The sequence below is a fragment of the Mustela putorius genome, unplaced genomic scaffold (genome assembly GCF_011764305.1).
Source record: "Mustela putorius furo isolate JIRA1106 unplaced genomic scaffold, ASM1176430v1.1 tig00003987_pilon_pilon_pilon, whole genome shotgun sequence".
NCBI classification, from domain to species: domain Eukaryota; kingdom Metazoa; phylum Chordata; class Mammalia; order Carnivora; family Mustelidae; genus Mustela; species Mustela putorius.
The window spans coordinates 8,176,616-8,197,561 of NW_025422126.1; the positions used below are offsets into that span (position 1 = coordinate 8,176,616).

General features: G+C 41.5%; 2 protein-coding genes across 3 annotated transcripts in view; one reads left to right on the forward strand and one right to left on the reverse strand.

The window, feature by feature from the left end:
• The window catches only part of RSF1 (remodeling and spacing factor 1), a 163,461-nt gene extending 153,541 nt beyond the window's left edge, over window positions 1-9,920 (reverse strand). Inside the window, exon 1 of one of the 2 annotated variants that reach the window (XM_004781025.3) lies at window positions 9,490-9,920. In XM_004781025.3, coding sequence (XP_004781082.1) covers window positions 9,490-9,676 — 187 coding nt within the window. In that variant the 5' untranslated portion in view covers window positions 9,677-9,920. The remainder of the gene's footprint in view (window positions 1-9,489) is intronic. The other variant, XM_004781024.3, reaches the window with a different exon arrangement.
• Window positions 9,921-10,102: 182 nt separating this feature from the next.
• Window positions 10,103-20,946, forward strand: part of AAMDC (adipogenesis associated Mth938 domain containing) — a 39,847-nt gene continuing 29,003 nt past the window's right edge. The window contains exon 1 of the mRNA XM_004781026.3: window positions 10,103-10,218. The gene's annotated coding sequence lies outside the window, so the exon portion shown is untranslated. The remainder of the gene's footprint in view (window positions 10,219-20,946) is intronic.

Below are 20,946 nucleotides of genomic sequence, written 5' to 3' on the forward strand. Positions count from 1 at the left end.
TGTGGAGCCTACTAATTTAAATAAGTAAGTTAGTAAATAAATAAATAGAACTCCCTGACATACCTAACATTCTAAGTGCCAAAGCTTTATAAACCAACACTCTGCACTTTCCCAATAAAATTAATGCTCAAGAGACAGTTCTACCTACTAGGAAGTGGTTCTACATACTAGTAATCTCTAGTATGTTCTCCCCAACCCTCTGTCCCTGAGTAACTTTAAAAAAAAAAAAAAAGGTTCAGACTAGAACAGACCTATAATGAACTGGTAAATAACTATTTTAAGTTCAACCTTCCCACCTAAGCTGATGGCATCACCATTTATACAACCTTATCCTGACAGACGTTCACTAGAATTCCATCTTCACTGACTCTATCCCTTCACTAGAATAGGGATCAGCAATCTTCCTGTGAACGGCCAGAAAATACTGTTGGTCATGCAGGCTATATGTTCTCCACCATGATCACTTGCCTCTGCCATTTCAGTGGAAAGCAGCCATAGACAACATGTAAACATATTAGTTGGCTGTGCACCAATAAAACTTTATTTATAAATACAATCTATGGGCCAGATTTGGCCTATAAGGTACAGTTTGCCCACTCCTACATTAGACTATCACAGACTCGGTTTTAACTTCCAATTACATGCTTTTTTTTTTTTTTTTTTAAGATTTATTTGAGAGAGAGAGAGAGGACACGCACATGTACCCATACAGGAGCATTCAAGGTGGGGAAGGACAGAGGGAGAGAATCAGACTCCCAGCTGTGCACAGAGCCCTACACAGTGTTCAATCTCATGACTCTGAAACCAGGACCTGAGCCAAAATCAAGAGTCTGGTGTTTAATGGACTGAGCTACCCTGGTGTCCCTACATGCATTCGTTTAACTGATTTTTTTAAAAATTTTCATTTACTTAAGAAAGTGAGAGAGAGGGACGCCTGGGTGGCTCAGTTGGTTAAGCAGCTGCCTTCGGCTCAGGTCATGATCTCAGGGTCCTGGGATTGAGTCCCACATCAGGCTCCTTGCTCGGCAGAGAGCCTGCTTCTCCCTCTGCCTCTGCCTGCCTCTCTGTCTGCCTGTGCTCGCTCGCTCTCTCTCCCTCTGTCTCTGACAAATAAATAAAATCTTAAAAAAAAAAAAAAAGAAAGTAAGAGAGAATGAGCAGGGGGTAGGAGAAGGAGGCTCCCCTCTGAGCTGGGAGCCCAACACAGGGTTCAATCCCAGGACTCTGGGATCACGACCTGAGCCGAAGTCAGCCACTTAACTGACTGAACCACCCAGATGCCCTCATGAATTCATTTTAAATACGCTATTACATCTAATGAAATGGGACATGAAATCTGGTCACTTCACATGCTAGCACTAACGAATATTTCAATTACTTCCAACTAGCAACGGAAAGAATCTCATTTCCCTGTTTGGCAAATGTTTACTTTAGAGTTTCTGTAAGATTTAATTCTTTAAAAAAAAAAAAAAGGTTTAGAATAGAACAGTCCTATAATGAACTTGGAAATAATATTCATTTCATAAACATTTATTCCTGCCATCGAGAAGTTTATTGTCTCCAGGCACCTGGGTGGCTCAGTCGGTTAAGCCTCTGACTCTCGATTTCAGCTTAGGTCATGATCTCAGGTTCCCAAGATCAAGCCCCACATGGGCTTTGTGCTGTGCATGGAGCCTGCTTAAGATTCTCTCTCTCGGGCGCCTGGGTGGCTCAGTGGGTTGGGCCGCTGCCTTCGGCTCAGGTCATGATCTCAGGGTCCTGGGATTGAGTCCCACGTCGGGCTCTCTGCTCAGCGGGGAGCCTGCTTCCTCCTCTCTCTCTCTCTCTGCCTGCCTCTCTGCCTACTTGTGATCTCTCTCTGTCAAATAGATAAAAAATCTTTAAAAAAAAAAAAAAAAGATTCTCTCTCTCCCTCTCTCTTCCTCTGCCTCTTCTACCTTCCTCTTAAAAAAAAAGGAGCTTACAATCTTGAAAGGAGGCTAGACTGTAAATGCTTACAAGCACTGTTCTATAAAATCTATTTGGGCTGCTGCCTTCAGCTCGGGTCATGATCTTGGGGTCCTGGGATCTCGGCCCACATTGGGCTTTCTGCTCAGCGGGAAGCCTGCTTCCATCTCTCTCTCTCTCTCTCTCTCTGCTTACTTGTCATCTCTCTCTGTCAAACAAATAAATAAAATCTTTAAAAAAAAAAAAAAAAAAGAGCTCATGTGGGGTGGAGGCAGCCAAGTGGTTAATTCAACTTAGAAAAGCAGCAGGAAAAATTTCCCAGAGCACCTCTTTAAGCAAAGAGCAGATTAATGATGGGTAGGAGCACAGTGAGCAGGCAAGGGAAGATGGGGAGACAATAGTCAACTCAAGTAGGAATATGAGGAAAAGGAATAAAGTACGAAATAATCTTTCATATCTTCAGAGACCTGCAACCAGCTCAGCATGATTAAAACAACAGCAACAATGATAGAAAACTGAGGTTGAAATTAAAAAAAAAAAAAAGAAAGAAAACTGAGGTTGAATATAAAAGAGGATAAAGAAATAGATTCAAGTGGCATCTGGCTGGCTATTGGTTAAGCGTCTGCCTTTGGCTCAGGTCATGATCCCAGGGTCTTGGGATTAAGCCCCATATCAGGCTCCCTGCTCAGTGGAAAGCCTGCTTTTCTCTCCTCCCTCTGCTGTTCCCCCCTTTCTCTCTGACACACAGAAAAAGAAAGAAAAGGAAGAAAGGAAGGAAGGAAGGGAAAAAAGAAACAGATTCAAAACTTGGAAGTAGAAAGTATGCAAGAGGTTAAAGTGTAAGATGGTTCCTCAGTTTCTGATCCAGGTGACTTAAGTGGATGATGGTAATAGTCGCTGTGAGAGGTAATTCAGAATTAAAAGTAAATAAAAGAAGCAACTAAATTTTCCTTTATATAAAGCCTTGGAAGACTTTTTTGGAACTTCTAAAAAAAGTTCTGGTTGACAAAAAATATCATATTAGTTTCAGGTATACAACATGATTCGGTATTTATATATACTGCAAAATGATCATTACAAAAGCCTAGTTAACAGTCATCACAACACACAGTTATAAATTTTATTTTCTTCTGATGAGAACTTTTATGATATACTCTCTTAGCAACTTTCCAATATACAAAACAGTATTATTAAATGTAATCATCATCTGTACATTCTATCTTCATGACTTACTTATTTTGTAAATGGAAATGTGTACCTTTTAATCACCTTCACCCATTTCACTTTTTGATAGAAGACTACTTTTAACTATATATATATATATTTTTTGGTTATTACCAAAGAAGTACATAATTAGTACAAGAAATAAAATGTGAAGAAGAAAAAAGAAAAACCTATAATCCTATCATTCAGAATATGATTAAGATAAACATGTATAAATACAGGGAAAAGGGCATAGAAAACACAGAGAGCTAAACAAATTATAAAACAAAGTTCACTAAAATATACATCATTACAAAATGAACATATTACTTGTTCATATAATTTTTTTTTTTTAAGATTTTATTTATTTACTTGACAGAGAGAAATCACAAGTACATGGAGAGGCAGGCAGAGAGAGAGAGAGGGAAGCAGGCTCCGTGCTAAGCAGAGAGCCCGATGCGGGACTCGATCATGACCTGAGCCGAAGGCAGCGGCTTAACCCACTGAGCCACCCAGGCGCCCCTTGTTCATATAATTTTTTAAAAAATCCAACTTACTGCTTCATTGTCTATCTTTGCCAGTCAACTATGGCAAGTTTGAGGGAAAGATCTTATTTTTTTCATTAATGTATCCCCAGAGTATAAATGTGCCTGGAATATAGTAGGTAATCAATTACCATTTGTTGAAAGAACAAATAAAATTTAAATGAAGCCCCAGATTACTCTCTCAAGCAATTACTTGATACTATGAAAATTATTATACACACAAAAATAGAAAACACTCTGCTACCCTTTTTAATGGGATTACCATAAAGAAAAATAAAACAAAACAAAAACCACCAAGGCATAATATACTTAGATTATATTCATCAGGAAGAGAGCCAAAGAAATTTTCTTAAAACCAGGAACACACATAAATATCTTCCTCGAGTCTATGAGTCAGGTTAAAATGTACTTTGGGCCTGAACTGTTCTTACTTTTCCACACTGCATGTACTTGTACATCTCACCATAAAATTGCCATAGAGATATTTTTAGTCTATTAATTTACAGGCTAGAATTCATAGACTATTACTGCACTTGATAAAATCTCAGAGGAAAAAATTAGCCTTTGAATGGTGATTTTAAGTTAAGCTCTACTTAGCTACCTCTTGCTAGATTAGAAAATCCTTAAAAGAAAGCCCACATTTAATGTGTTTTTAAATAATAATCCCTAAAATGTTCACAGTACTTAGCATATAGCAGATATTCAGTACACATATTAAGTAAATGAAGTAGCTAAATGCTTACCTTTCAAGCAGAGATTTTAAAACACAGACAAATTTCAAGGGAAATTTCTTAGCAATTAAAAAATAAGTAAATCCGTTTGGTCTAACAAACCCAATTTAGCCAGAAAAATCCTGTCCTGGGACAATGACAGCAACCTCCATCCAAATCTCCACAACTTTTGGATACTTCAACTCTATGATATACCAAAAATGATGGAAAAGAAATACATCTCTCTCTTTCCTTCTAATAAATGTCTAAAGAATATCACTTTATTCAAAAGTGGAAGAACCATAACTGGACATTTTCAACCAAGAGAGGCTCTGGTTCCAGCAATGCTACCATTAATGTTCTACCACTGTTAGATCCATGCAACTCTTGGCACGTGTATCTGGCAAGATCTTTTGCTTAAAGCAACAGATAGTGGCTCTAGTTATAGTAAAGTCATCTTTTTGCCTTGCAGAATTCACCTAAAAACAACTGTCTCATGATTCAATTAGCACCAGTGGGAGTCCGGGTCATAACTCCAGTTATACATAAAAGGTACATTCTTTTGTACTTGACATTTGACTGTTAGAGCTGTATGTCAAATCATTTAAAAAATGCAAAAAAACAAATCAAAACTAAAAGTGCACTGGTAAAATAAAATTTTAAGGAAAAAAAAAAGCCCAAAACAAATGATTCAACTTATTAATACTGTACAAATAACTCAATCAATCATAGTACCAACCAGGGGAATCTTAACAGATTATCCACACACACCTTAATAATTAAGACTGTTACTAGATATAAGTAACTTTTCAACCAATACTTATACAAAGGCTACTTTTAAAGAATGAAAAAATGCATTTTCCTCTTGAAAAAGAGAGTCCTCTTAAGGAGAGCAAAGACACTTGGGAGCCTTGTTAGTAATTCCACAAAAATTCCTGTTAGTAATTACACAAAGACAATGTCCATTTTTTCTTGTATTCATACCTCCCAATCATCCACTTTTAGTCAGGCGAAAGCTGGAGAAGTCCATACAGAGCACAGAATTAGGAGGGCAAAAGAAGACCAAGAGGGAGTGGGGATCAAACCCCACCTTCAGGGGCACCTGATTGGCTCAGTAGGTGAAGTATGTGACTCTTAGTCTTGGGGTTATGAGTTCTGGCCTCACTGTGGGTATAGAGATTACTTAAAAAAAAATTTTTTTTTAAATAAAAACAAAAACAAAAAACACCTTCAAAAATACCTGGGTGGCTCAGTTAATTAAGAGTCTGCCTTAGGCTCAGGTCATGATCTTAATATCCTGAAATCAAAGTCCTAGATAAGGCTCCTTGCCCAGTGCGGAGCCTGAATTCTCCCTCTGCCCCTTCCCCTGCTCCTGATCTCTGACAAATAAATAAATAAAATCTTTAAAAAAAAAAAAAAAAAAAAAAAACCTTTCAGTTAGCACATTCTTTTCCTATTCTAACTTATAGCAATAAGAAATCTAAATTTTCCCGATAGTTTCAGAATACAGGAGGACTCTAAAAAGAAGGGTCTGAATAGACTAATGGTTAGCTACATATCCTTGAAATCAATCCCTCTATTTTGGTTGTCTTCCCTGCAAAACAAAAGTCAAAATGGAGGGGCGCCTGGGTGGCTCAGTGGGTTAAGCCACTGCCTTCAGCTCAGGTCATGATCTCAGGGTCCTGGGATCAAGTCCCGCATAGGGCTCTCTGCTCAGCAGGGAGCCTGCTTCCCTCTCTCTCTCTCTGCCTGCCTCTCCGTCTACTTGTGATTTCTCTCTGTCAAATAAATAAAGTCTTAAAAAAAAAAAAAGTCAAAATGGACATAGTACTCCTTTCTTTCTGACAACAAAACTCAATGATAATCTCTAGAGCACCAATTCCCAAGCTTTCTAAGTTCCTAACACCTTCAGTATTTCAGTAATTTTTTCACAACAGCACTAGGCCAAGAAATACTAACAGTTCCATTTATTAAGTTGTTAGTAATGATTTGAAAAACTCATCTACCTTAGCTTAAAAAAAAAAAGTTTTTACTTCATTTTTTTTAAAGATTTTATTTATTTATTTAACAGAGATCACAAGCAGGCAGAGAGGCAGGTGGGGGGGGGGCAGGCTCCCCAATGAGCAGAGAGCCTGATGCGGGGCTCCATCCCAGGACTCTGGGATCATGACCCAAGCTGAAGGCAGAGGCTTAACACACTGAGCCACCCAGGTGCCCCTAAAACTAGTGTCTTTTAATTCTTTCTAATACACAACTCCTTTCCAAAAAGACTCAGTACAAATCTTGTTGGTTGGACCAGTATTGTTTAATCTACCTGTTACAAGTAGGTTAACCATCACCAAAGGCCTGAAAATCTTTTCCCTGAACAGTAATGGCATTTCACCTGCAGAGACTTTTCATTTGCCAAGTATCTGGAACTGTGTAGCATTAATTAATAATTATTCTTAACTCACATTATGACAAGATCTATTATTATAGATGCAGTGGCTGAGCTCACTGGTATAATCTCTCAGCCCAGAATATTTCTCATTTTTCACTTAGCTGGCGGTCCACTGTTCACCTCTAGATAGAAAGGTAACAGGAACTATTAAACTGACCCTTCTACCCTTTTCTTCTATAACAAGCCAAATGCGGTGGCCAAAATACTTAAAAGGAATGGAAGGCAAGACAACTTGTCTTGCCATCACAGGTCTATGCCTGCCTTTAAACTTGGTCCAAGCAAATTCCAAAAACAATTTGCCAGCTATCCTTTTCCCCAAATTCCCAAATTTCTCTCAGATACATATATTACTATTACTTCCAAAGGTATCCTAAAAGCAATTTACTAAGGCATTCTACTTCACAGTGACTACTTCTCTAAAACTTAAATGTAAATGCAATTCGATAATAAATTAACTATACTGGGAAGCTAAAGTGTTAAAGAAATTGTGCAGGAAGTCTTTATATAATGTAACTCATCACTCCTATTTTATACTACATTTAAAAATTACCCTTTTAGGGATGCCTGGGTGGCTCAGTTGGTTGGACGACTGCCTTCGGCTCAAGTCATGATCCCGAAGTCCTGGGATCGAATCCCACATCGGGCTCCCAGCTCCATGGGGAGTCTGCTTCTCCCTCTGACCTTCTCCTCGCTCATGCTCTCTCTCACTGTCTCTCTCTCTCCAATAAATAAATAAAATCTTTAAAAATAAATAAATAAATAAAAAGTAAAAAAATAATAAAAATTACCCTTTTAGGAGCGACTGGGTGGCTTAGTAAGCCAGTCTGCCTTTGGCTCAGGCCATGATCCCAGGGTCCTGGGACCCAGCCCCTTGTCACACTTCCTGATCAGCAGGGAGCCTCTTTCTCCCTCTCCCTCTGCCATTCCCCCTTGCTTGGGGATTCTCACTCTCTCTAATTTAAACAACAACAAAAACAAAACAAAACAAAACAAAAAAACACCCTACCCTATTATATGCCAGTTTTTTAAGGGTAGAGATTTGGGCTATTGATAAGAAGAAATATAGGCCTGTACCATAACTGCCTATATTAACCTGAGTCTTTAGTAGCCACAACATTTACTCTATAAGCTATTATTTTGAAAAACTTCACACCTGGACCCTTCCTAGAAATGTAAATACATTCGGTTAACAAACTTTTTCAATTCCATTGAGAACTGAAGAGCAACCTTGTTTTCTTAGAACGGAAACAGCTATCTGTCCTATACAATACCCAGTCTACTTTAGCAACCTAATACGGGCCAAAAACAAAACAAAACAAAACATCTATTTGGAAAACGTCTCTTCTCCAGCCAAGAGCTGTTCCCATATAAAGGCAATGCTCAGAACACAGGGGGGGGGGGGGGCAAGAAAAGAAAGAAACAAAACAACAAAAAAAACCTCCTCTGAAGGAAGAAATATGCCAGGACAACGAGAGACATGGATCGGGAATAAATAAGGCGTGAGTGTACGCGATCAGTGTAAAGGCTGGAAGCAGCAGGCACAGCGCTGAGATGCTCCAGCGAAAGAACCACCAGCAGCAGCAGCAGGAAGTTTCAATGGGGCCGGGCAGAGCATGCGCCCTGCACCCGCGCGGTGGCCTTATGTGGAAGGAGCACCACTTGCGAACACCAATAATAGACCAGCAGCACCAGAGAGAGAAACATGAGCAACAAGCACCTTCTTCAACTGTTTCCCCCTCCGTCTGAGCCCCTCCTCCAGCCTACATACTAACCACCCCACCCCACCCTGCAAATGGGAGGGCGACTTCTTCCCCTAAGCCCTGCTGCCAAGATGAAGGGGGAAGGGATTAGGAAAGTGGGGAGATGCTTTTCTATTATTTGGGGGGAGGTGGGGAGAGGGAGGAGGAAAACTATGGGGGAGGAAAAATTAACCCACTACCCTCCAAACCGGAGAAGCTGAACCGACTTCGACCCCCAAAGCGAGAATGGAGGAGGACCCCCCTCCCATGGGGGAGGAGCAAACCTCCCTACTCTGAGGAAGGAGTTTTGGGGGTTAAACCAGCCCTCGAGGGGAAGGGAAGAGAGACGAGAGCGACTCTCTCGGGGGAGTTCCCACTAGAGGGAGGGAGAGCTGAAGTGTCCGCTGGCCCCCGCCCACCCAGGTGGAGGGAGAGAAAGGGGCGCCCCGAGAAGATGAGCCCAGCCTCCCCCGAGATGGTGGGGAGGATGGTGGGAGGAGGGGAAGGAGCAAGGGAGGGGAGGAGGAGAAAAGCGCAAAGCTGGCCGGAACCTGCGCTCCCCTTCCCCCGCCACCCAGGGGGAGAAGGGGTGGAGGACCGGCCACTGCCGCCGGAGAACAGTCCCAGGGGTCGCCGACCAGCACAATGACCACTCCACGCCCCCAGCCCACACCTAGCCTGCGACGCCCCCACCTCCGCTCCGCGCCAGGCCCAGTGGCCCTAGGGGGTCTCTGCCCCGCCTCCCCACGGCCCAAGACCCTGGGGGCTGGGCGGAGAAGCCGGGCCCGGCGGAGCTGCATCCCAGGGGGAGGACAGAGCCGCTAAGGCCCGGGAGGTCCGTGGAGAGAGGAGAGAAGGAGCGTGCCAGGGCCGCTTCCCGCCGGGCGTTCGGGCCCCTTGCTTACCTTCTCCACTGCCGACGTCCGGCGGCGGCGCCTGCAGCACTCGCTCTAGCTCGGGAAACGGCAACTCAGGCAGGTCGAGCAGCGGCCCGTAGCGCTCCAGGAAAGAGCAGACAACGGCGAAGTTGGGGCACGAACCGGGGCAGCCCGGAGGAGCCATCGCGGCCGCCGCTGCTGCCGCCGCCGCCATTTTGAACTGGAGGATGGAGGAGGAGGCGATGGGGGGGTGGAGGGAGTTGGACTCCGAGGAATGGCAGGGTAGCCTTACGGACAACAGGAGGCGCTAGTGAGCGGGCTCCCCTGTGGTTCCGAGCGTCTCCGGCAAGGCGCCGCGATCCCACAATACAACGGCTGCTCGGAGCAGTAGAGAACCGAGTCAGACGGGGGAAAGAGAGGCGCTCTATGCCTTTCACTTTCCGCCCTCTTTCCGCACCCCCCTGTCCCTCCCTTTACTTCGCCCCTCCCACTATGGGTTTGCCACTGCCTCGTGTGACAGGGGGAATGAAAACAAGGGAAGCGGGGCAGGGAGGAGGACTGGAAGCTGAAGAGGCGGGACTTTTTCGAGTGGTGGCCAATAGGTTTGGAGGGGGCGGGGCTTCAGACTGGCTGAAAGGCGCTTTCAGGGCGGGGCGAGTGGAGGGAGCGCCTAGCTAGAGGGCCCGAGCTAACCAAGGTGAGAGGTAAAGCGCGGAGCCGCTTGGGATAGCAACTCTCCTGAAGAGAGGACGTTGGGTAAGTTTTGGGGGAGCTCCGGGAACTGAAACCCGGCCACCAGGTGGTGGGGGAAGTTGGAGAGCGTGAATTAGAAGCAGAAAAAGGGAAGAATAGGGGAAAAAAGCATGATTCTGGGAGAAGTTTGGAAAGGGAAAGGTAGAGAAGTGCCCTTACTTAGGGGTTGGGATGGGACCTTTGTAGGGAGAAGTGCCTGCGAAGCTTTGTGAGGGGTATTGCTATCTTCTGGGTACAAGAATCTCAGCTGTGCTGGAAAACAGAGTCTGAGGACTCTGGGGAGCGAGAGCCAGAGGGAACGACTCTGCTAGAATCACCTGTCTGAGGAGTTGGGGCCCTGGTAGAAGATCTTGGTCTGAATGGACCAACTCTTCACGCCGACCAAGGTATAAAGGTACAGGTCCTGCTATGGTTGCCAAGGTGGGAGGAGAAGGGACTCTTGAGGCACGAGGATCTCATGGGACGAGACTTTTTAGGGGGACCAGGGTCAGAGGGTGGGCTAGGACTCCACTAAAAAGACTGACAGGATAAGCGACTTGGTGGAAGAGTAAAACTATTGTTAGAAGACGGTTCGACTTCGTTGGGGCCAGAAGTGAGCACCACAAAGGATCTCAGAAAACCATCAGTCATGCAAAGTAGAATGCGCAACTTGGGATTCAAGGTGCACTATGGTTAGAAGTCTGAGCTTTGGAAGTCAGCCTTAGGTGGGTCCTAACAAAACTGCTTCAGGGGGCGCCTGGGTGGCTCTGTGGGTTAAAGCCTCTGCCTTAAGCTCAGGTCATGATCCCACGGTCCTGGGATTGAGCCCTGCATCGGGCTCTCTGCTCCTTGGGGAGCCTGCTTCCTCCTCTCTCTGCCTGCCTCTCTGCCTACTTGTGATCTCTGTCAAATAAATAAAATCTTAAAAAAAAAAAAAAAAAGTGCTTCAGGCCATTGCAGAAGATTCTTCATTTCTTGGAAACTCTGTGAAGTGGGGGTGATACCAGTACTTACATCATCGAGTTTTACTAGCTATTCCAGGTAATTGATTAGCACAATGCCCAGGCACATTCACTGCAACTATTTTTAAAACGTTAGTTGCTATTACTGAATAAAAGAATTTCTGAAATTTAGATTGAATTTGCCTATGATTTATATAATCTATTACTTTGAACCAGAATTTTCTTTTTTTAAAGATTTTATTTATTTATTTGACTGATAGAGATCACAAGTAGGCAGAGAGATGGGGGGGAGCAGGCGTGGGGGGGTGAGAAGCAGGCTCCCTATCGAGCAGAGAGCCGATGTGGCCCTATCCCAGGACCCTGAGATCATGACCCCAGCCCTAGGCAGAGGCTTTAACCCACTGAGCCACCCAGGTGCCCCTGAGCCAGAATTTTCATTGTGCATTTTAAACTTACATAGTACTGGGGAGCCTAGGTGGTTCAGTCAGTTAAGCATCCCACTCTTGATATCAGCTCAAGTCTGATCTCAGGGTCCAGAGTTCAAACCTATCCTTGGGCCCCATGCTGGGCTTGAAAACTACTACTACTAAAAAAAAAATGTTAAGGGGCTCCTGGGTGGCTCAGTTAAGCGCCTGCCTTCAGCTCAGGTCAAGACCTTGGGGTCCTGGAATGGACCTGGCTCCTGGTGCTTCTCCCTCTGCTCCTCCCCCTACTTGTGCGCTCTTTCTCTCTCCCTCTCTCTCTCTCTGTCAAATAAATAAATTAAATCTTTAAAAAAAAAATTTAGGGGCACCTGGGTGCCTCAGTGTGTTAAGCCGCTGCCTTCGGCTCAGGTCGTGATCTCAGGGTTCTGGGATCGAGTCCCGCATCGGAATCTCTGCTCAGCAGGGAGCCTGCTTCCCTCTCTCTCTCTCTGCCTGCCTCTCCATCCACTTGTGATCTCTCTCTGTCAAATAAATAAATAAAATCTTTAAAAAAAAAAATTTAAAGGGAAGCCTGGGTGGCTTAAGTCATTAAGCATCTGCCTTTAGCTCAGGTCATGATCCCAGTGTATTGAGATCCAACCCTGCATTGGGCCCCCTGCTCAGCAGGAAGCCTGCTTCTCCCTCTGCCACTCCCCCTGCTTGTGTTCCCGTCTATCACTGTGTCTCCCTCTGTCAAATAAATAAATAAAATCTTTTAAAAAAATTTTTATACTAAAATTTTTTTTAAATTTTTAAACTTTTAAAATTTTTAAAAAATCTTTTAAAAAATTTTTAAAAAGAATTTGAAACAAGGTATGATATAAACCATGTAAAATCAGAAAATTTGTGATTATCAAAGGTAAAATATACAGTATAGGCAAATAACTATATTTGGAACAGAGAAAATGCTTACAATTATTGAATTTTGTTCTCTATTTCAGGAAAGAAACATAATGGTCCACATCATTCTTGTTAGCTAAAGAAAAAAATAATCATTTTTATTAAGAGAGAAAAAAATCTAGAGGTGCCTGGGTGGCTCAGTTGGTTAAACCTCCAACTCTTGATTTCAGGGTCACTGGAATTGAGTCCCCTTTTGGGCTCTGTACTGAACCTGGAGCCTGCTTAGGATTCTCTTGCGCCTTCGCCCTCTGCCCCACCCTGCTCAGGTGTGCGCTCTTTCTCTGTCTCTCTCTCTCAAAATTGAAATTTTAGAAAAGAGAAAGAATCGATATTGTGAGTCGAATTTATAACCTACAATACTGACTCCTAATCCTGAGTAATATACAAACTTTTTTATTTTTTAAAAGATTTTATTTATTTATTTGGCACAGAGAGAGAGCACACATGGGAGCACAAGAAGGGGGAGTGGCAGAGGGAGAGGGAGAAGCAGATTCCCCGCTGAGCAGGGATCCAGACAAGGGGCTCAATCCCAGAACTCAGAGATCATGCATGACCTGAGCCAAAGGCAGACACTTAACTGATGGAGCCACGAAGGCACCCCACAAACTCTTTTTCTTTTTTTTTTTTAAGATTTTATTTATTTATTTATTTATTTGAGAAAGAGAAAGAGTGAGAGAGAATATGAGAGGGGAGAAGGTCAGAGGGAGAAGCAGACTCTCCAAGGAGCTGGGAGCCCAATGCAGGACTCGGGACTTGATCCTGGGACTCCAGGATCATGACCCAAGCTGAAAGCAGTGGCCCAATCAGCTGAGCCACCCAAGTGCCCACCCCACAAACTCTTTTTAAAGGGAAAAAATTGGGGCGCCTGGGTGGCTCAGTGGTTTAGGCCTCTGCCTTCGGCTCAGGTCATGATCTCAGGGTCCTGGGATCGAGCCCCACATCGGGCTCTCTGCTCAGCGGGGAGCCTGCTTCCCCCTCTCTCTCTGCTGCCTCTCTGACTACTTGTGATCTCTCGGTCTCTGTCAAGTAAATAAATAAAATCTTAAAAAAAAAAAAAGGGAAAGAATTTTTTTGAATTTTTCCAATACTCTTGAAAATTCCATTTTAAGAAATACTACTGTGAGAAATTAAAGTCAACATAACAATGTGAATGTACTTCATGCCAATTAACTATACACTTAAAAATGGTTAAAAGAGTAAATTTTAGGGTGGCTCAGTCGGTTGAGTGTCTGGCTTCAGCTCAGGTCATGATCCCGGGGTCCTCCTTGCTCAGTGGAGAGCCTGCTTCTCCCTCTGCCTGCCTGTCCCCCTGCTTGTGCTCTCTCTGTCCCTCTCTCTCTCTCTCTGACAAATGAATAAATAAAATCTTTTTTTAAAAAAATTACTTAAAAAAAAAAAGATTATATCTGTTTTCCCACAATGAAAAAGAAGGTAAAGCCTTACTTTAGGAAAATGTCTATGATTGTGAATTATCATAGCAAAAGAGAAGTTTTCATTTAATGTGTAGTAAAATACTGTTTTAAGCAACACTGCTTAAACACAAGTATAAATTAAAACATTGGTAGAACTCTCAGACTGCTAAGTATGTATCTCTAGACCTGGGGACCTGAAGATCCCAGTTTAAGAAAAATCTGACCTAGAACGCATCTAACAGGTTTGCAGAAGGATACAGAAAATCTTGATAAGATTGTTATTTAATTGACCTTAAATAAAGGGAAGATATACAATTTTAAATGAAATTACATCTTTGTGAAGCAGAGAAAGGAATTTGTGAAGGAACTTTGATAGAAAGAAATTTAAAAAAAAAAAAGAAATTTCAACCTAATCAAGTTTTAATTATATCATTTTATAACCCTTACCTCCACCCCTTCCTTTCTAGGTTTCACTTTGAGCTATTCCAGCTCTTCTACTCTCCCATGGGTTGTAAAAGAACATACTAAAAGAAGGCCTTATACTATAGTTTTCTTTTCTCAATCTTCACACTGTTAGTCAAAGAGAGACTGATAAGTAAGGTTAGAGTTTCTCCCTTTTCTAATCCAAACTGTCATGGGAACAAAGTCCCTGGGCATCAGAAAGTTATATCCACCCAAAAGGTAAGAAATGTTTTACTACAAGATTTAGATCATAACTTTCAGTGAGTATGTTCTTGAAAAGAAAAAAACAAACACTCATTACAACACCTCTTTTTGCCTTTCTGGACCCAGAGAAGCTGAAGGTTACAAGAGTCTAATCCCAGTTTATGTCATTAAGTGACTGAGTTATATACATCATACTAGAATATAAAGATGGAGTAGCCTTAAAATAAATCTGTAATTATTTTATTGCTACTGCCATGAAGAAGCCATCAAACAAGCATTAAATTACCTACACTCAGTCTAACTTTATGAATAAGAGATTTCTTAAGATGGTTCATACTTCTCATCCTATTAGGGAAAAAAGAAAACTTATTCATTCAAAATGAATAGCTAGTTTATTCAAAATACTAAAGAGTCTAAAATAGGGGCGCCTGGGTGGCTCAGTGGGTTAAGCCGCTGCCTTCGGCTCAGGTCATGATCTCAGGGTCCTGGGATCGAGTCCCGCATCGGGCTCTCTGCTCGGCAGGGAGCCTGCTTCCCTCTCTCTCTTTCTCTCTGCCTGCCTCTCCGTCTACTTGTGATCTCTCTCTGTCAAATAAATAAATAAAATAAAAAAAAAAAAAAAAAAAAAAAAAAAAAAAAAAAAAAGAGTCTAAAATAACCTAAATGTTTGTCAACAGAAGACTGGATGAATAAATTGTGATTGATTCTTGCAACAGGCTACTATTCATACTAATATACACTTGATACTACAACATGAGTGAATCTCAAAGCGTGTTGAGTGAAAGAAAACAGACACAAAAAATAGGTACTATACAATCCCAGCAATATGATGGTCTAACTAATCTACAGGAATAGAAATCAAATTAGTGGTTTGTTTTGAACTTTGAAAGAGCGACTAGAAAGGTACACAAGGAAACTTTCTGGATACTTTCTATATCTTGGTTGCCAAGTTTATACATTTGTCAAAAGTTTTGTTTGTTTGTTTGTTTTTAAGATTTATTTATTTGACAGAGAGTACAAGCAGGGGGATGGGCAGAAGAGAGGGAGAAGCAAGCTCCCTGCTGATCAGGGATCCTCATATGGGGCTCTGTCCCAGCACCCCGGGATCACCACCTGAGCTAAAGGTAGATGCTTAACTGACTGAGCCATCCAGGTGCCCCCATTTATCAAAACTCCTTAAATTATAAACAATATTTGTGCAATTAACAGAATATAACTGTGCTTCGATTTTAAAATTTAATGGCTTATTCCTCAATTATCTCAAATTGCATTGATAAATCTGCCTTACAACAGAGTAACTAATACCTATTTCTGTCTCCACGACATACTATCTTTGCATTTGCTACATATATTTTTTAACAGATACCATAAGCCTGGTAAATGTATATTGAGGGAATTGGATTTAGTTGTGAAGCCAATGTGGGGAATTTCTAATCAGTCATGAGCAAATTTACATCACTGTGTTTAAAGTCACTTCCCCCCACACACATTTATTATTTGAGAGAGAAAGAGCACATGTGCTAACAGGAGGAGGGGCAGAGGGAGAGAGAAAAGGAGAGAAGCAGACTCCCTGCTGAGCAGGGAGCACAACAACATGGGGCTCCATCTCCAGATCCTCAGATCTTGACCTTAGCTGAAATCCAAAGTCAAGATACTCAACCAACTGAGCCACCCAGGTGCCCCTAGAATTCACTTTTTAAAGAGTTAATACATCGAGATGGGTGTGTGTGTACATGTTATATGTAGAGAAAAAGCTGTTAAGTGTCAAAAGAAATAGGAATCTGTGTCCTTCAAGATAGTTTAATAAGAAAATATACAAAAAGAAACGGAAGTTGTAATATAAACAAGATTTAAACCAGCCTTTTTTTTTTCTCTTTTCCTAATGATAACCAAATTCTGTGTTGTGGCAGAATTCTACTCATTGAAGAAAGCAGTTTTAGAAGTGTCTTACCATCTTATTTTAAAGAGTTATGCGTCAGTCTATTCTTTTGTCTTAAGAGAATGGCTGAGACTAATTTCTCTGGTGGAATAAAGATTTTTTTTCTACAAAAATTTATGTAGGAAACTGCTGATATTAAAATGTATTATACCTCATATTGTCACTAAGTGTATACATGTTTTAACTTTACTATTAGATAATTGAGGGCAGGGATCACATTATGCAGTTTGGTATCTTGTACAGCGAAGACTAATATTCACTAATGTGGACTAGAAAAGTTATACTGGCTGTTAAAATATTAAGATACTGTACTTACCTTATAATTGCAGAAGAATTCCTGCCCTGAGTGAGCCTCCTAAGTAATCTGTGGCACACGTGGCACACTGGCTACCCCAGTTTCTTTCTTTTTTTTTTTTTTTTTTTAATTTATTTATTTGTCAGAGAGAGAGAGAAAGAGCGAGCACATGCAGACAGAGTTCCAGGAAGAGACAGAGAGAGAAGCAGGCTCCTTGCTGAGCAAGGAGCCCGATATGGGACTTGATCCCAGGACGTTGGGATCATGAGCTGAGCTGAAGGCAGCCGCTTAACCAACTGAGCCACCCAGGCGTCCCTACCCCAGTTTCTTTCTAACAACTCCCAGCAATTGTCCATTCAGTACAGACACAGCAGACCCTATTCTAGAATTCCATTCCCATTTTGATGTAGTCAGAGCACATGCTGCCCTCTATTTTTTTTTTAATATAGCCTTAGCCTGCAGTAATGCTTTTTAAACTATGGATCATGACCCATTAGTTGGTTTCAAAATCAATTTGGTGGATCAAGACCAAAATTATATTAAAAATGAAAAAATAAAAACAGAACAGTGCTAAAAAAAATAGTACAGAATATAGTGTATCACAAAATAAGGAAAAGTATAATAAACATATTGCAAGAAATACATACGAAATATGTATGTTTTTAGGTATGTGCGTTATGATATAATGATATATATTTGTTGCTGTGATTTTGGCAAAGAGTTTGAAATACATTACCTTAGCTTTACGTGTGGCGGAAAACGAATAAATGAATGCCTGGATGAATGAACAAATCAGAACTTTATCACTTGATTATGACAAAAGAAACATATTATTAGGTAAAATTTCTGTTTTAACTCCTTGATGACATCTAAGCATGACTACAGTAGTCATTGCATATTTTTCATTCAGTGGAATTTTATGTTATATCACACATCAGTTCTCCGAATGCCGAGCAGAACCACACTGCAAAAGTATTTCTTCAATACTATTAAGATGACATTTTGGGGGGGGGGTGCCTGGGTGACTCAGTCAATTAAGCATCTGTCTTCGACTCAGGTCGTGATCCTGGAGTCTTGGGATCCAGCCTTATGTTGGGCTCCCTGCTTCAGGGGGCCTGCTTCTCCCTCTCCCTCTACCCTACCCGTACCGGCCCCTTGTGCTTGCTCCCTCATGCACTCTCTCTCTCTCTCTCACACACACAAATCAATAAATAAAACCCTAAAAAACAAAACAAAACAGGTGACATTTGGATATCATTAAATTGGTGAGTCATTAAGTTGTGTCAAAATCTTTAAGTTGCAAGTGAAGGATAAACAGGCTTAAACAATAAAGGAAATTTATTACCTTACATAATGAAAAAACCAATGGTATGGTATGCTTGAGGTATGGTCTGATCAGGTGGAACTCTCCTAGTACGTCTCTCTGTGTTACCTTCCTCTGCATGGGCTGAATTTTCAGGCTGATTTCCCTTTTGGTACTGACAGTTTTAAGGTACCCTTCTATATTCTATCCATCCCAGCCTCAGTGTCTCAGAATTTCCCCAAAAAAGTCCCCAAACTGAAACTGATTGGTACATCTCAGCTCACGTATTCAACCATTCAGCCAGTGTGACCAGTGTAGAGAGTGAAATTGAATGTACTCCATGCATTAGCCTAGGTCAGTGCTTCACTCCTATAGCTAGAGATATAAAGGTCAGTGCTTCATTCCTAAAGCTAGAGTTTATCAAAACCACAAGGAGGGGTTGCCTGGGTGGCTCACTCAGTTAAGCAGCTGCCTTCAGCTCAGCTCCCATGATGATCTCAGGGTCCTGGGATGGAACCCCACATAAGCAGGGAACCCACTTCTCCCTCCCCTCCCCACTTGTGCGCGCTCTCACTCTCTCTCTCAAATAAATAAATAAGATCTTCAAAAAAACACAAGGAGTCAATGCGTCAAGGCCCTAATATACATGAAGCTAAACCTGACAGAATTGAAAGGAGAAATAGAGAATTCAGCAATAATTTTTGGAGGCTTCAATGATGGTCATCTAGGAAAACTAAGAAGAATGCCAACAACAGGGACGCCTGGGTGGCTCAGTTGGTTAAGCAGCTGCCTTTGGCTCAGGTCATGATCCCAGTGTCCTGGGATCGAGTCCTGCATCGGGCTCCTTGCTCAGCAGGGAGCCTGCTTCTTCCTCTGCCTCTGCCTGCCATTCTGTCTGCCTGTGCTCGCTCTCTCTCCCTCTCTCTCTCTGATAAATAAATAACTTAAAAAATCTTTAAAAAAAAAAAAAGAATGCCAACAACAACAACAAAATCTTGAACTATACTATAAAATAACTAGACCCAACACACACCTATGGACACTGGACAACAATAGTGAAACACATTTTTCTCAAGTGCACATGGAAAGTTCTCCAAGATAAACCGTGTGCTAGGGCATAAAAAAGAAGCCTCAACACATTTAAAAGTGTTGAAATTATACCAAATATGTTCTCTAAAAATGGAGTTAGACCAGAATGAAAAACAGAAAAAAATTTGGAAGATTCATTTATATGTGGATACTAAGTGGTATACACCCAAATAATCAGTGGTTCAAAGAAGAAATCTCAAGGAAAATTAGAAAATACTTTTAGATAGATAAAACTGAAACATAAAATATTAAAACATAGGGGATGCACCTAAAGCACTCCTTAAAGAGAAATATGCGCCTGTATGTTAATACTTATATTTTAAGAGAAGACTTGTATTAAAAAAGATAGCATAACTTTCCATCTTCAAAAAACCAAAAAAAAAGTGAGGCACCTGGGTGGTCAGTCGGTTAAGTGTCTGCACACATGCACGGACATATGTGCTCTCTCTCTAAAAATAAATAAATCTTTTTAAATGAATATAAGATAAAAATAGAAATAAAAAATATAAATAAAAAGTAAGATTTTGTTTATTTATTTGACAGACACAGTGAGAGAGAGAACATAAGCTGGGAGTGGGAGAGGGAGAAGCAGGCTTTCTGCTGAGCAGGGAGCCCAATCTGGGGCTCAATTTCAGGACCCTGGGATGACCTGAGCCAAAGGCAGATGCTTAATGACAGAGCCACCCAGGCACCCATAAATAAATCTTCTAAAAAAAAGACAATCAGTGAAAACTGAACAGGGACCAGTTATTATATGCTATTAAAGATTGTTGTGTTTATCTTAAAGTCCTAAAATAAGCCCTTATTTGCTAAACATAGATAATTAAGTATTCACAAATGAAATGATACGCTGCTTCAGATTTGCCCTACCCCCCAAAAGTGGAGGGAAATGCATCAAAACTTAAGAATGGAAAAAAGCTGGTAACCATTGAAGCTGGCCGAAGAAGACCTGAAGACTCATATTATTTTCTCTCTTTTTGTGTATTTGTGAAGCTATCTAGCAAACAAAAATTAACTTTTTGGAAAAATCACATGAAAGTACTGTATTCTATCTAAAATAGTAACTAACTTAATCATTCAACATACATACAAGAAGTGCCTGTTGTATGCGCCCTGCATCATTCTAGCTCCTGGGGATACAGTAGTGAATAAAGCAGAAGCAATTCCTGCTCTCACAGATCTTAAAGTCAAATGGAGAAGACTGGCAAAGAATATATAATTTCACATGGTTAACATTCTGAAGAAAAATAAAGTGTGCAGTGGATTAAAGAATAATGTGGGGAAGCTATTCTAGATAGGAGAGTGAGGAAATTTCACTCTGAGGACCCAACTTTTTTTTTAAATTTTTTTATTTTGTAATGAACATATAATGTATTATTAGCCCCAGGGGTACAGGTCTGTGAATCGCCAGGTTTACACACTTTGCAGCACTCACCATAGCACATACCTTCCCCAATGTCCATAACCCAACCACCCTCTCCCTACGCCCCTCCCCCCAGCAATCCTCAGTGTGTTTTGTGAGATTAAGAGTCTCTTATGGTTTGTCTCCCTCCCGATCCATCTTGTTTCATTTCTTCCTTTCCTACCTCCCGAAATCTCCCACGTTGCCTCTCAACCTCCTCATATCAGGGAGATCATATGGTAATTGTCTTTCCCTGATTGACTTATTTCACTAAGCATAATACCCTCTGAGGACCCAACTTTTGAGAGGGCACTGAACTG